A 15,911-nucleotide genomic window follows, 5' to 3' on the forward strand; every position below is an offset into this window, starting at 1 on the left:
CTCCCCGCCCACACCTCACTTTACGGCCCGGCACGCCAGTTTTGCAGCAGTTGCCCTCACTGCTGCTGTGCCCACCGCTTCTGCTGCAGGTGAGGTAAAGTGAGGTGAGGTGTCTGGCTGGTACTGCCGCTTGGGGACGGTGACGGGGTGAGTAGCACGGTTGTCACCAGCTGGCGAGGGCGGCGAGTCATCTGCTGTGTTGTCTCCTCAGGTCTGGTCCTATCTGCTCTATCGCAGGGAGGCCTCCCGGGCCCGGCCAGCCGAACCAATGCTGGACCTGGAGGTGGTGCCTGAACGCTCTCTAGGGAACGAGCAATGGGAATTCACACTGGGTGAGTATGGGGTCCCTCGGTAGCGCGCCATTCACTGATGTTTACTTTTCGTCTTTTGGGTGGTTTTTTGTTTGTTTGTTTGGTTTTTTTGACACAGAGTCTCGTGTTATACTCTAGGCTGCCCTCGAACTCGCTGTGTAGACCAGGCTAGCCTTGATCTCGTGATTCTCCTGCCTCAACCTCCCGAGTGGTGGGATGACAGGAATGCGCCACCGCGCTCGGCTCTGGTCTCTTGTTCTTTAGGCCGCCCGCCTGTGGGCTCTGCCTGTCGTGCACCTATGCCTGTGGCTCCTTGCCTGTTTGTCCTTTCGGCAGGCAATTTGGGCTCAAGGTATTGGATTTCTGCTCCAACTGGCCAGATATGTTTGTCAGTCGCTTTGTGTGGGACAAAGACACCCTCACCTCAGGCTTCAGCAGGGTGGCTGCTGGAACAGTGAGACTGTCGTGATAATAGTGATGATACTAAGAGCTTGCATGCCTTAGACTGTTAATGACTTTTTGGCACGTAATTGCCTATAGTAACGCTCACTGGTGTCTGTGAACCTATTATTGTTATTCCTGTTCCCACTGCACAGCATAATAGAAGTGGCTGACATCTGTTAACACCACCATGGTCTCTGATCTGTTTCTCTGTGCATTTGGGTGATGTAGGTTCCCTTTTTGGGAGACCTAAATTCTGATCTGTAATGTGACAGTGGAGATTCGGTCAAGGGGAATTGTCTATTCTTGGTTTTGTTTTGTTTTATTTTGTTGTTGTTGTCATTCGTTTGTTTTTTGAGGCAGGGTCTTGCTGTGTAGTTCTGGATGGGCTTGAACTCGCAGCAGTCCTCCTGCTCCAGCTTTCCAAAAGCTAGGATTACAGGTGAGCACTACCACACCTGACCGACTTTATGCCTGTTAAAGCAACTTCAGACTTGTTTCCTTCTTTTGAATTGTAGTCTTCTGTATGATGGTGTAACTGTAAATCCAGCCTCTGCTGGGTGAGTTAAAAGTTGAGTACAGTAAGAATTAAGGAAAAATAACCTACAGTTTGTAATCACAGTTTAGGTAGCCCAGTTTTTTCCCACTATTTTTATTACAAGGATATTTGCATTCAATAACTCCAGTATGTTTACTCTGATGTTCCATCACCAAGAGAAGGGGGTGGGAAGCAGGTGTTGCTGCTTGGTGTTTGCTGAGTGAACTTCTTTCACTCTAGTGTGGGCTACAGAACTGAGTCAGCTGCTTCACTGGATCATGGCTTATCTTGAAGTGGAAGACTCTTGTAAGTGGAGCAGCATATTGCAGAAATCTGATAGGATCCTGCTGGTGGTCAGTGTATTTACAAATTGTAGAAGTCAGTTTTTTTGAGGACTTCTCAATAAAACTTAGACCACTTTTCTGGAGTTTCTCACAATTTTAGCTACTATGAAATGTTCTAGATTTTTTGTGAAGCACAAAGACCTTGATTAAGAGGCCACTAGTAACATGCTAACATTGTTTGGCTTCTAGTTTACCTTTTCCTCCCCTTCCTTGATAGCTTCTACCCACACCAGGACCTCCTAGGTCTGGATAAGAACCACAGCCATACCTTAAAACTGTGCTAATGATGCAGCCATATCATGGATCTCTTTGTGGGACAACCATTCAGAGTCACTTGGTCTAAAGTAGTGACCAAGGTTGAAATCAGGATTTTTAGAAAACCAAGTGAGAAAGCAAGGCCTCCTCTGGTAACTGTTTTGACAACTTAATCCCAAATTCTAACTGTCAGTTTCCAAGAATCACAGGTTGGGCCTGGGGATTTAGCTCAGCAGCATAAGCGCCTGCCTTGCAAGCAGGCAGTGGTGAGTTCGATCCCCGGTACCAATAAAAAGGAAAAAGATTAAAAAAAAAGAATACAGGTCGAGTAATTCTTTCAGACTATATTAATAGCAACCAAAAATAGAGTGACATTTTTGTGTGGTTCCAGAATTGAACTTTGGAGGAAACTCAGAGAACCTAAACTTTCATGATTCCTTGCGGGTCTTAAAACTTGCATTTTTAAATAGTATAAGTCTTTTTTTTTTTTTTTTTTTTCCTGCTCCTTGTTATCTTCCCTCACTCTCAATACATCCAGATGCTGTTAGGGCTGTTAGTTAGTTAGGGATTGGTCTGAGAAATACATGTGCTGTAAAATTCTATTCCAAGGCTAAAGAACCAGTCAGTGCTTACCTCTTACCACTGCAATGCTGTAAGGTATTTTCTCAATTTACCAGGTAAAAAATAGGCTCAGAAAGGAAATTGAGGTGCTAAACAGTAGTTGAACAAGGCTTCCTGTTATCACTTCTCTGAACTTTTCTAAGGATGGGCTCAGTTTTTATCTCCAGATTCCTTAATGTAATGTGTATAAATGCAGATGTATCTGCCCTTGCAGTCATTCTCCTCAAATCACAAAAGAGAGATGCAGCCAGCGTCTTGGGTGCCTTCCTGCCTTTTGTATAATGTTAGGTGATTATGCAGAGACAAGAAAATGTAAGCCAAGAGGAACCTGTGAATGCTATGATAGTTAGGCGATGTTGAATTGCAGGCAGTGCAAGTTTGAAATAGTTTTCAGTGAGACTTGCAGAATATATTTTCTGTATGTCTAAATTTTTAAAAATTAGTCTTTAAAATGTCTGAAAAGATAGATTTGAGGAGCCACTGATAAAAATCTCAGCCTTCTCTGAGAGTAACTTGTTTAGTAAGCCTTGAAGGCTCCCCTCTGCAAAAATAGCTTATATCTACACCAAGTGCTTCCTGAAGAAAAAAAAAAAAAAAAAAGCTTATACCTCTGTTGGATCTGCCCGTGAACATTGGAAATTGAATAATGGTCTCATTCCCAAAGATCTTAGCTAGTGGTATGGAAGGATTATTTCTATAATAGTTCGCTTTATTATAATGCTGTAAAAGAAGAATAAGGTGCCTTAGCATACTTCAGACTCAACATTGGCTTCTCAAAAGAGTGGACTGGCTTATGGCCAAAGTGTAGATGGGCTATAAGTTTTGTTTTTGTTTTTTATTGTTGGGTGTTTTGTGTTTGTTGTTGGATGTTTGATTTTTGTTGTTATTTCAGGGTGTTTGTTGTTTATTTTGCTTTTTTGAGGCAGGATTTCTCTGTATAGGTTAGCCTGTCCTCAAAATCTGTGTGATCCTCTTCCTTCAGCCTCCCACTTCAGAATTTGTTTTTCCAAGATTTATCCACCACAATGGTGCTGGCTGGGGGCCTGTCCTCAGGCTATCCTTGATACTACCACTCTCTTTGTTTTTAGATTCCCTAGGACCCACTTCTGTAAGTCTCTGTTGCTTAAAATACAACAGAAGACAGGCCTGGCCACATGTGCCTGGGATCAGCGGTACTCAAGGAGGTTAAGAAAGGAGTATCACAATCACACTGTGGATCTCTTTGTGATTTGTGCCCAGTCTAGGCAACTTGAGGACCTCTCTCAAATTTTTAAAAAGGACTGGGGATGTGGCTATATGAGGGACTACAGCTGAAAAACAAACAAATACACAAACAAAAAAACATACAGTGAAACCAAGCATTATAGGACACACTTGTAATCCCATCTACTTGTGAGGCTGAGGCAGGAAAATCAAGAGTTTGAGATGGGGCTAGCCTAATCCTCTTTATAAGAATGTGCCCCTTCCAGATATTCAGCCTGGATTCCTTTCCTATTTTTTTGTACTATCTGGGTTTTGTTTGTTTGGCTGGCTGGCTGGCTGTTTTGTTTTTGGTTAGTTTTGGTTTTTTGAGATAGGGTGTTGGTATATAGTTTAGGCTGGCCTTCATTTCCTCCTGCCTCAGCTTCCTAAGTGCTGAGATCAGAGGCATGTGTCAATCTCTTTTTTTTTTTTTTTTTTTTGTCTTTTTCCTTTTTATCCATACCGGAAATCAAACTCAGGACTGTCTGCTTGCAAAGCAGGTGCTTATACTGCTGAGCTAAATCCCCAGCCCCCACATGTGTCAATCTCTTACAATTTTTAAACTTTCTAATTAAAACTTTTTCCTGTAAAGTTGAAATTTAAAAAAAAAAAAAAAGTGAGAGAGACTTACTTGGGCAAATGAGTGAGACCTTGCCTCAAAATTCAAAAGGGGTGGGGCTGGGGATTTAGCTCATTGGCATAAGCGCCTGCCTTGCAAGCAGGCAGTCGTGAGTTCGATCCCTGGTACCAATAAAAAGGAAAAAGACCAAAAAAAAGAAAAAATTCAGAAGGGGTGAGGGGTCCTGGGGATGTAGTGCTGCACTTCCTGGGTTTAATCCCCAGTACTGTAACATCAATAAAATAGGGCCAGAGATACAGCTCAGTGTCACAACATCCTTGGATTGTGTTCTCAGTACCACAAACAATAAAAGAGAAAGAAAGAGAGAACTTAAAAGTTTTTTATGATCCATGGAATGCTTGAGATATGGATTACCTAAACTGGAAGCATACATAAATCTGTTAATGATCCAAGAGATTTGTGGACTTTAAGGATCTAGTGAAATCTTTGGTAAAATAAGTTGATTCTGGTAGATATGTAATTAAACCTTTTTTCCTCTCTTTTTTTCTTTTGTGGTACTGGAATTGAACCTAGGACCTTTGCACTGAGTTACATCCCTGAGCCTTAGTTTTCCAGATACAAGGTCTTGCTAACTTGCCCAAGATGGACTTGAACTTGTGACCCTCCTACCTCAGCTTTCCAGAGTATTGGGATTACCACCATGTAGTAGTACACCTGACTGATTTTGAAGTCTTTAACTGGGCCTTTATAAGTAATACAATTTGATAGACCTATTTTTAAAGCTCCTGAGACAAAGCCAGAGAGGAGAAGAGACCTGCCCCAAGTTATAGGTCATCTATGGCAGAGTGACAACTAGAATTAGCAATTCAGGGGACTGTCTCTAAGGTCTTGCAGACAGTGTGTTCCTTGCCCTGTTCTTTGGTACATGCTGACTTTGCCTTCTCTTAGCTTTTCATTTGTTTGCGATCACTGTGGATGTTTCTATTTCTAGGAAGCTGTTTTCTGTATTCACTGTCTCCCCTGGGTAGTGTCATTTGCTTAGTGTTTAACTTTATTCTTGCTGTCACTGTTTACTGAACTTTTATTTACCCATATCTGTTGGCTTTAATAGCCCCACCCTGTCTAAAGGCTTTCAGGTCAGTGGTTGGTTTCAGTACCTGGATAGCTCAAGTAACCACACAAGTGTTCTTGCTTTATTTCAGGAATGCCTCTAGCCCAGGCAGTAGCTATTCTTCAGAAGCACTGTCGAATCATCAAAAATGTCCAGGTTCTCTACAGTGAGCAGGTGAGTTGTGGCCAGTTGTTTACTGAACTAGCATCTTTGGCTAGTGAGTCACCTCCGAAGGTAATCAGGGAGAGGCTAGCTAACAGGGATTGTTATGTTCCAGTGGGAGCATTTTCAGCTCTGGTCAGTTACTACGTATATTATCTCCTGGGTTCTAAAACTTTGGGTCTTGGTTATCTAGTATTGCAAGCTTTAGAGGAGCAATAAAAACTAAACATGTTTTTTATCTATGCTGGACATACCTGGTGGTCTTGAAGGTGGGCACTTTGCTGGATGTGTAGGAGCGTTTCTGTAATCCTAGCATTGTGAAAGACGGAGGCAAGAGGGTTGCAAGTTCACCCAGCCTGAGCAACTTAACAAGATCATGTCTCATTGATCTTGCAGATGAGACATCTGCAATGTCTCATTGCAGAGGCCCTGGATTCAGTACGTAGTACAAGGGGAAAAATAAGATAGACTTCTCAGTGGGAAGCCATCTGAGGGACTGTCTTTGATTTTCAATAGTACTTGCCTTCAAAGCACTTTGGTCCTTTGAGATTATGTATAACAGAATTTGACTTTCACATTAAACCGTGAGGAAATTCATGACAGATAGCTATCAAAATGGGAAATGAGCTTGCTTCTTGAGCTTATGTCCATGTACACATTAAGTTGAATTAGAGTCAGACACCTTCAAGATTAGTTGATTTGAAAACAGGCATTAAATTTTCTTCAGTTTATAACAATGAAATTAATTTCTTACATCACTAAGTCCATTGTTATTCCAGTATTTGCAGGAGTGCTTACATTAAGCCCATTTTCCCATCTGTAACTAGTTAGAAAGCACAAGGTTTTTCAGTCTAGATCTCATTTCAAATCTGCTCTTCCCATTTCTTGGTTGTGCAACTTCTGGCAAATTAATAACCAGTTTGATTTTTTTCCTGTAAAATCAATATGTGATTAATAGAATAATCTTGACAAGGATCAAAGAGATTATCTGTCAGAGGTCTGATGTGGTATTCCTTAAATGTGGATCTTATACTCTCTTAGGGGATTTCTACCCTTACTTTTCCTTTTTCCTTTTTATTGGTCCTTATGCTGCTGAGCTAAATCTCCAGCCTCCTACCCTTACTTTTCTAAATCTCTTTGCTTCCCACCAAGTACAGAAGACATTTGCCCCTTTTAAAACTTTTTAGAAATATCTTACTGTATCTACACATATTTTAGAAATTAAATGTGTGCATCAAGTAGATTCCATCTTTCTTTTTAGTTATTGTTGTTTAGTTTTTCTTTTTGTTTGAGATAAGAGTTTTGCTTTGTAGTCGGAAGTGGCCTTGAACTCTAGATAGTCAGACTGGCCTTCAACACAAAATCTTCATACGTTAGCCTGCCAGGGCTAAGATTATAGGCATGTACTATCATACCCAGCTAGATTACATTTTTATTATAGGAGAAAAGATGATTAACAACTACTAGCATGTAGCTTTACTGAACTGTTTCACATAGGGATCTCCTAAATTACTTAAGGAATTCAATCTCCATGACATGTATTCGTCCTATGTGTGCTTGAGCCTCACATAGTTCATGTATTTTGGTTCCAAGGATATAAAATATTTATTTATATCACATTGATTTCACACATTGATTGTGAAAGTGATTTGCTTGCTTTCAAAAAGTATTTATGTCCTGAATTGTAACAATAGCAAGGAAAAACATAATCAGATCTAGTGTATCAGAAAATCCAGATTGTCCTTGCATTTCTCCTTCAAGGAAGAGTCCTGAAAGAAAAACGTTGCTTCCTCTTGTTTACTTCCATGGAATAGCCTTCTCCAAAGTAGAACTTTGTTTTCTGGATTGAGACTAACCCAAGATCAGAGTTCATTGTTTGGTTAACTTGCTTGAGACTTAATGGTTTATGCAGTTATGTCAACCTACTGGAAGATGGTAACATTCTTCTAGTTTTTGCCAAGCACAGTAGTACCATCTGAGTCTTCTGTGTTGCATAATTACTGGGGTAAAGTGGAATACACAGTTTGAGCTAATCCCTGAAAGCTCTTTGAGAAAACTTACCTAGTAAAGCCCATCAGCAGTGACACTTGTCCTTCTATTTCTGTCTCTGACAGCCACAGCTCTGTCACTTGTCTACTTTAAGAATCTCCATTTGAAAAAACTCTAAGGCCTTTGAACCACTATGTACCAGTTTCAAAAACTGTCATGTTTCAAATGGTGGTGTTTTTGCTTTTACTTCTAGGCAGCCTGGGTCAGGGCAATGAGTGTTCAGACATTGAGTCTTTAACTTGATTGCACTGAACTAGAAGCAGGAATGGAGGGAGAAAAAGTTCTGTGTGCCATGTCTCTGCTTACTCTTTCTTTTTTGAAAGAAAGGTGGGTACTGGGATTGAACCGAGGACCTTCTCACTGAGCTATATCCCCAGCCCTTTTTATTTTACTTTTTTGCAGTGCTGGAGATTGAATTCAGGGCTTTGTGCATACTAGGCAAGTATACTACCACTAAACTATATCCCCTGCCCTTTATTTTTTATTTTGAGATAGGGCCTCAGTAAGTCACCTTGGATAGCCTCAAACTTGCAGTTTTCTTGCCTCAGCCTCCCAGAATGCTAAGATTACAGACATGTGCCATCACATCTGACTTGTGTTTGGTCTTTCTGACCTTATGATCTGTCTGACACCCCCCCCCCCGTACTTGAGTTCGAACTCATGACCTTGTACTTTTTTAGGCTGCTGAGCTAAATCCCTGGCCCATAGTATTCTTGTGTAGAAACCTGAGTTCAGAAAATTTGTAAGAGTCAACTAAGGTCACCAAAGCACTGTTTACTACCTATACTGCTACTTGTCTTCCACTAAATTCAGAGAGGAAGATGTAGAAATGTGACTCCTTAGATCTTAGGCTTTTCAGAAAGAAGCACATGTGATATAGCATGAGAGAGATAGAGAACCCTTCCCAGTCCTTGTCACAGTCTGGAAAGTGTATATTTGTAATTTCCAAGGAAAATTATTGGAATTCTAGCAAATTAATTTCAATCTACCACTTTTAGTGCAACCCATGGTAAGAATAAAGACACTAAGGCATATCTATAGTTGTGGGGAACTAAGGAGTCCTAAATCCAGCTAGGGTGGTTGCTAACCAGAACAAAGGCCTTTACTCAAGGCCAAGCCCAGGTTTCATTAATTCTCCATGAGGGGAGTGGATGGAGGATGAATGACTATGAGAGTGGTAGGAAGCACTGAGTTCCTTGAGCTGAGTTTGGTAAATGGCCTGGAATCATCTCTGCAATATGCAGAGAGAAAGAGTAATTTACATAACCAGATTAAGGTAATATCTAATGTTTTGGGATCTGCACTTCAACTCTGATGTATAATCTTCATCTCTGGGTTTTTCGTTTTTTGGAAGTGAGAATTGAACTCAGGACCTTGCGCTTGCCAGGCAGGTGCTGTGATGCTCAGTTGTATCCCCAGCCCCACTGATGTATAATCTTTTATGTCTGTATATAATCAGGTCTCAAAGTATTTCTTGATCCTAGAATTTGGCTGAGATTATCCACATAATAAGGTATTCTCTGAAGCATGTACAAAGAACATAGATGTGGATGTAGGTTCCATTGATATGCATAAATAGCATCTGCTGAGTTTGGATCCTTAGCCTTTTCACATGACATACTTTCCTCATTGAATGCTTTGTAGGTTTGATGGCAGTAAGCTAATACAACATGTGGATGCTGAAGCCTAAGATGAAAATGGCTTGTGTATCACATGTTTTTGTCCCTTTTCCCAGATATTTTTACTTAAGCCTGGAAGGTGGTAGGGGGTGTTCTTTTCAGCCAATATCATGAAGTAAGAGCTGCAGGCTGGAAGTAGAAGGCACTATGCATTCATGCTACATTTTTTCTTGCCTCCAAACCTCATTAGTTTGGGGAGACAGAGGCTGCCTGCTCTTGAGTGTCCCCTGTGCACTGCATCTGTATTATAAAGCTTTTAGTATATGCTTGTGCTGGTGAATAAATTAGTTGTTCAGAGCATGTTTTATTTTTGTTTTATAGTCTCCTCTAAGCCATGACCTCATCCTTAACCTGACTCAGGACGGGATCAAACTACTGTTTGATGCTTTCAATCAGAGACTTAAGGTAACTATTAATGACTGTATCTGGCTGAACCAGTCTTTCTAGACTATACTATTATGTATGCTATTATGAAATGTTTCAGAAATTCATAAGTGGGTGCGAACGTTTTGATTCAGAGACCACCACAATGAAGCTGTGCCTGTTTGCCTAAAAAAAAAAAAAGGAAAGATGGCCTGAGATGGGTATGTAAAAAAAGGCTGAGAAGTACTAAGAATGGGCCCTAACTACAGAATAGGACCAAATGACTTTAGTCAGGCTTATGTATCTTGATTTGTTTTACTTCATTTCTTGTGTCAAACAGTGTAACTTGGAAGATACAAAATAGAAACTGCTCTTCTGCAGTGCTGGGTCTTGGGCATAATACCACTAAGAGTTCGTTGTAGAAATATAAACAACTTTCTGGTGTGCAGGATATCTTAATTGGAATGTGAATATAGTTTGCTAATGCCTGTTTCAGGATGTTTTTAATATACTGTTTTCAAATGCCTTGGTGTCACAGTTTAGACATGTGACACCAAACTCTAGCCTCAGAGTCATGAGGTTGAATGAATATAGGCTCTAAGTAGTAGTATGCCAGAGCCATTTTCCTGGTTAGGTTGTGAAGTAACCTTTCCAGAAGACTTGGATACTTCCAGGTTCTCAGTATCCTACCACAAATGAGCTGCTAAGTAGAAAGTCTGCTTTTTAAAGAACATGATCCCTTAGAAAGATCCCTAGCTAGCCATAATGGTAAGAGTCAGAAATATTCTTTTTTTTTTTTTAATTTATTTATTTATTTTTATTTTGAAAGTAGTAAAATACAACAGAACAAGACAGAATAAAGCCAACTGAGACCATGTAGTGAAATTGGTACAGAACTTCCCAGCAGGTTACCTGGATAACAGTAGTAGGTATCACAGTACATTTCGTTATCTTTACAATAGTTGTTCTTTCAATCACATATATCAAAATAAAATGAAATACAGAACATTATAGAACTTATCAAAACAGAATATTGAATAGAGCAGTACCATTAATCAGAATAAAGCAAAACAGTAATCAAAATATTTGCCTTCAAAGAGATGGTAGAAGGAAGTCTCCCTTATTTGCTATGGTCAGCCTCCCAAGAAATGCTGAGTTCTGGTTCCCATTTGCTAACAGGGGGACAAGGGAAGGAGGGTAGGAAGTGGGATGTTTGACTCTAGACCATGCACCAGTAGGTTCACTATTGCTTAGCAGAGAGGCAGTCTGGTTGCTTGCTTTCCCAGAGTCCTAAGTTTTCCAACATGATGCAGATCTCAGGAGACACTAGTAGTTCACCCCCTGGAAGGGCCGCAGTCTGCCACACTGCCACTGCTTACCTAGAAGTATTCTCGTACCTTTTATGAATAGGACTTTTGACTGAAAATTGTGGCTGTGCCAGGATGAGGCCTTGGCCTCAGTGAAATGGCATCCCATTTTGGCATGGTACACTGCCATAACCTAGGCATTCTTTGTTGTTGTTTTTGAGACAGGGCCTCACATTGCGGGGTAAGCTGACCTCATATGTATGGCAGTCCTTCTTCCTAGCCTCCCATGTGTTTGGATTATAGTGTGCACTACCATACCCAGTTTAAAGCCATTCCAAAGGGGACCTCTTAGCTGTCTTGTAAAGTATAAGTATTCCCCTGCCTTCTTGGCCCGGCTCCACTCCTCCTCCCAGCTCTTCATGCTTCCAAGTATCATGTTACCCTTAAAAAGCTTCATACTAGGCAGACTTGCTTGACATGCATTGAGTATGTTCCTCCTGCAAACTAATGAGTCAATTGAGGAATTTAACTTAGTGATTCTAGTGACGAAAAGTATGGAGGAAAGTGTTTAAATGCCATGAGGGCCCAGCAGAGGGAGCAGCAAGTCTTTCCTTCAGATGGGATTGAAATAGCTTCTGACTTTTTCTTTCCTCTAATTCTACTTTTATTTATTTTTTTCCTTTTTTGGTTTTTTGAGACAGAGTGTCACTATGTATATCATTCAATCTGGGCGTGAATACAGCATATAGCCAACAGTGGCCTTGAATTCCCAGCAGTCTTCCTACCTCAGCCTCCCAAGTGCTAAGATCACAGCCTGCCACCATACCTGGCTGTCTTCTAATTTTAAAATGTGAATAAAAGATAACATTTAGTGCTTCTAGAGATAGATAGATTGATTGATTTTTGATATTGAGGTTGACCCAGCCTCATCCATGCTATGTACATGCTTTACTGCTAAGCCACATACCAGGTTGGCCTTGAACTTGCCCTTTGGCGTCAACCTCAAGAGTAGTTGGAATTACAGGCATGGACTCCTATGTCTAGGTTTTTTGAAAGGGTAGTGGGAGATTATATTGCTGTTATTGTTGCTGCTGGAAATGGATCCCAGGATGTTGCACATACACTCTACCATTGAGCTACACTCCTAGCCCCTATAAATTTATTTTTAATTTTTTAGTCTGTCATTTTAATCAGCTTGAAAGCATTAACAACTCTAACATGTGATTTTCTTAAATTTATTTTTTAGGTAATTGAAGTATATGACTTGACTAAAGTAAAGTTAAAATATTGGTAAGTTCCCTTTCCACTGGTACAGGTCATGCTTGGTACAGATAGACTTCATCTACTGTCTTCATTAAGTTAGTAAAGGATTCCATTGGTAGCAGTGCAAGGGTTATTGTCTGATGCTTTGATTTCCTGAGGCAACCTCCCAGCCTGCTCAGTTTCTGGGGAAATTAACCTCATAACAGATATTTTGTGTGTTAAATACTTCACATATATGTCATCTAACCCTCTCAACAAAGCGGGATCTCAGCTTAGAGATGATATGCCGTCTCCTAAATCATAACTTCCCCACCTTGCACAACCTGTCTTTGGCACCTCTTTTCATGTTTTCATGAGCAGCAGAGGTAGAAAAAAACAGATAGTTCAGGTGCCAAAACCAAGACTAAATGGAATACAGACCGCCACCACTTTAGAGCCAAATTTTTTTTTTTTTAGAATGAAAATGCAAATGACGTATACCAGTGATGACAAACATTTTAGGGATGAGTGCCCAAACTGTAACCCAAAACCCACTTATTTATCCCAAAGTGCCAACATTGCAATTAAACCTGAATACTGAGGTTTTAGTTTAGAACAAACAACTGATACATTAACGTCTTTTGTCTTAAAACAAAAACAAATTAACATGCATGCTTACCAATCTGCTACCACTGTCCTATATAGTCCATAGATACTTGAGCCCACGCTATAGGGTAATGCTATACTAGCATCTAGCATACACCTTTCAGTAAGCTTCCCTTTACAAGAGCATGATGAAGACTATCTTCTGGGGTAAGCTCAGGCAATGTTTGCTGATTGAGGAATAGATAAACAAATGCGTAACAGCACTGGCCCCTGCAGGTTCTGGCGATCTTTTAGTATTGCTGGAGCCTTTAAACCAAGGTCTGTCTTCTCTGTCCCCTAACTCAAAGTCAGTGATGTATATAGCTTCATGAGAACTGACCTTCTCAACTCATTTGTTTTTTCTTGTTTATTTATTTATTTGCTGGTACCAGGAATTGAACTAGGACCTTATTCTTGCCAGGCATGATCTCCAGCCCACTTTCCTCTTATTTAAAAACTTTTTAATTATCATTTTATTTTCATGTAATTGTACTCACTGAATCATAAAAATAACTTTTCCAGTCCCATGTCTCATGATCTATGAACTCATCTTACACACCCTAGTATTAAAATAGTATTTTTATTTTTCAGTGGTGTGCATTTCAACTCTCAGGCCATAGCTCCCACCATTGAGCAGATTGACCAGTCTTTTGGCGCAACTCATCCTGGAGGTAAACCAAGTTCATCTGATTCCCTAGGTCATCAGTAACATCCCATAGCCATAACCTAACAGATGGTATGATCTACCATACTTAAAGATTGTGAGGTTGGTGCTTGGGTATGTGAAGGAAAGCTTCTCCCCTATGTTTTTAACCTAGTAAATCAGTTCAGAAACAAGATATAAAGAAGGTGTTGCTAGTCATTACTCTCTGCCAGGCTGGTTTATATTAGTGACTTCAGATGCCAATCAGCTGTGTCATTTTCTTGTCTCCTACTCCCATAGTGTACAACTCTGCTGAGCAGCTATTTCACCTCAACTTCAGAGGACTGTCTTTCTCTTTTCAGTTAGACTCATGGACTGAAGCTCCCAAGTATGAGGTTAGCCCTTCCTGTTCCTTGGTATCTTGCCCTTATGGCATGGGTCAGCAGCAGTCATTGTGGGGGTTGGGAGGTTGGATAGGCAGACAGCCTCTGATTTCCTTGGCTCTGAGGCTCACTGAGAGTCAGAGAATGTAGAGTGGGTAGAGTTGACAGGAAAGCAAAGCTTAGGCCAGCATTCCCAGAAAGGAGCCACTGCCTACTGCAGAGGGTGTTCATAGGTAAATCTAGTCATGTCTTTAAAGCTCCTAATCACTTCAGTTTTCTCAGTGGCCAAGAGTTTGGAGCTTTTGTCATCTGGATTTTCAGTTACCTATTTCTTAAAGAAATGCATGAGTTTATTGACCAAGAGCCTGAGTCATATGACCTACAGAGTGCCCTTAGTAAAACTTGTCTTGTGCTTGCAGCCCAATTTTGCCCATGGTCTGGCTTCTCTCCAGATACCCCATGGAGCAACTGTAAAACGAATGTACATCTATAGTGGAAACAGCCTACAAGACACCAAGTAAGTGTAGGGCTTCATTCTAAGGCAATGGGCTACCAGGGAGAGAGAATCAAGACCTGACTCATTCTGTGCCTGCCCCTAGGGCTCCAATGATGCCCTTGAGCTGTTTCCTGGGCAATGTGTATGCTGAGAGTGTAGATGTTCTTCGTGATGGAACTGGACCCTCAGGTTTACGACTTCGCCTACTTGCTGCAGGTCAGTTACTGGCTTTGAGGTGGGTAGCTTTCCCATCATGTGCATTCATAGGAACAGTCTAAAAACTTATAAGCTTAGAAATATGTTTTGGCCCATTCAACCTGCAGTAACAAAATACCATAAGCTGAGGAACTTAATTTTTCAGAGCTCTGGGAATTCTAAGAAAAAGGGACTGGCATATTTACTATCTGGTGAAGGCCCACTTTCTGGTTCATAGATTTCCACTGTGTCTTCATATGTTGGAACTCATTCTCTGGAATCTTTTTTTTTTTTTTTTTTAATCGGTCCCAGGGATCGAACTCACGACTGCCTGCTTACAAGGCAGGCAATTATGCCACTGAGCTAAATCCCCAGCCCTGGAATCTTTTTATAAAGGCACTAATCCCAGCCAAGTCTCTATTCTCATAACTTAATCATCTCCTAAAGGTAAATACCACCACATCAAGAAATTCAGATTTTAGCATATGAATTTTAAGGGAACATAAATATTTAGTTTATTGATAGATACTTGGTAGATAGATGATGCAGGTCCTTACTGTTAAAACTTTTTTTTTTTTTTTTTTTTTTTTTTTTTGGTGGAGACAAGATCTCACCATGTAGTTCAGGCTGGCCTTGAACTTGCTCTTGCTATGTAACCCAGACTGGCCTCAAACTTGTGCATCCTCCTGCCTCAGCCTCTCAAGTGCTGAGATACAAGCTTGTACTACCATGCCTGGGTTTTGTTTAATTTTATCATTGGATAAGACATAGTAGGGGATTTTGGGGGTTTGTTATTTGTTTTGAGACAGAATCTTGCTAAGTTACCAAGTTTCCCAGGCTGAGCTAGAATTTGCCATCCTTCTACTTCAGGCTTCCAGAATGCTTGAGTTTACAGGTATGCACTACCATACCTGGTTTTAGCAAATTTTATTAAACAACAATGGCACCACTTCTTTCAGCATGCATAAAAACCTGCTATACTTATGTACCTTTGTAGCAGTTGCTAGGTTGTTTCCTTTGGTCTGCAATATTGTCTAACCCTCTCTCTTCTACCCTTAATGGCAAGTTTGTGGAGTCGATAGACAAGTGAACTGTGGTTCTACTGACCATAAACAAAAGCTTTCACCTTCAGTAGCTTTTCCCTTCCGAATTAATAACTCATTTTGTGTTGTTCTTATACCTGACTAGTGTCAGCTGCTTTGGAGCTTAGATTGTGCCTACTTAGGACTGCCATCTGCCTTGTGGAATTCGTCCCCATATAGATCTAGAACAATGGTTCTTAACTATTAAGAATCATGTATATA

At 40.6% G+C, this 15,911-nt stretch overlaps 1 protein-coding gene across 5 annotated transcripts in view; it reads left to right on the forward strand.

The window, feature by feature from the left end:
- Phaf1 (phagosome assembly factor 1) overlaps window positions 1–15,911 on the forward strand; it is a 23,996-nt gene continuing 8,085 nt past the window's right edge. Inside the window, exons 1-9 of one of the 5 annotated variants that reach the window (XM_005004658.4) lie at window positions 1–89; window positions 212–332; window positions 5,535–5,617; window positions 9,655–9,738; window positions 12,250–12,293; window positions 13,482–13,561; window positions 13,834–13,928; window positions 14,336–14,433; window positions 14,516–14,628. In XM_005004658.4, the coding sequence (XP_005004715.1) occupies window positions 269–332; window positions 5,535–5,617; window positions 9,655–9,738; window positions 12,250–12,293; window positions 13,482–13,561; window positions 13,834–13,928; window positions 14,336–14,433; window positions 14,516–14,628 (661 nt within the window). In that variant the 5' untranslated portion in view covers window positions 1–89; window positions 212–268. Of the gene's footprint in view, window positions 148–211; window positions 333–5,534; window positions 5,618–9,654; window positions 9,739–12,249; window positions 12,294–13,481; window positions 13,562–13,833; window positions 13,929–14,335; window positions 14,434–14,515; window positions 14,629–15,911 lie in introns of all 5 variants that reach the window. The other 4 variants (XM_003472035.5, XM_005004659.4, XM_013154951.3 and 1 more) reach the window with 4 other exon arrangements.

The sequence above is a fragment of the Cavia porcellus genome, unplaced genomic scaffold, assembly GCF_034190915.1.
Source record: "Cavia porcellus strain 051 isolate PalLab524CR breed Dunkin Hartley unplaced genomic scaffold, mCavPor4.1 scaffold_4, whole genome shotgun sequence".
Classification (NCBI taxonomy): domain Eukaryota; kingdom Metazoa; phylum Chordata; class Mammalia; order Rodentia; family Caviidae; genus Cavia; species Cavia porcellus.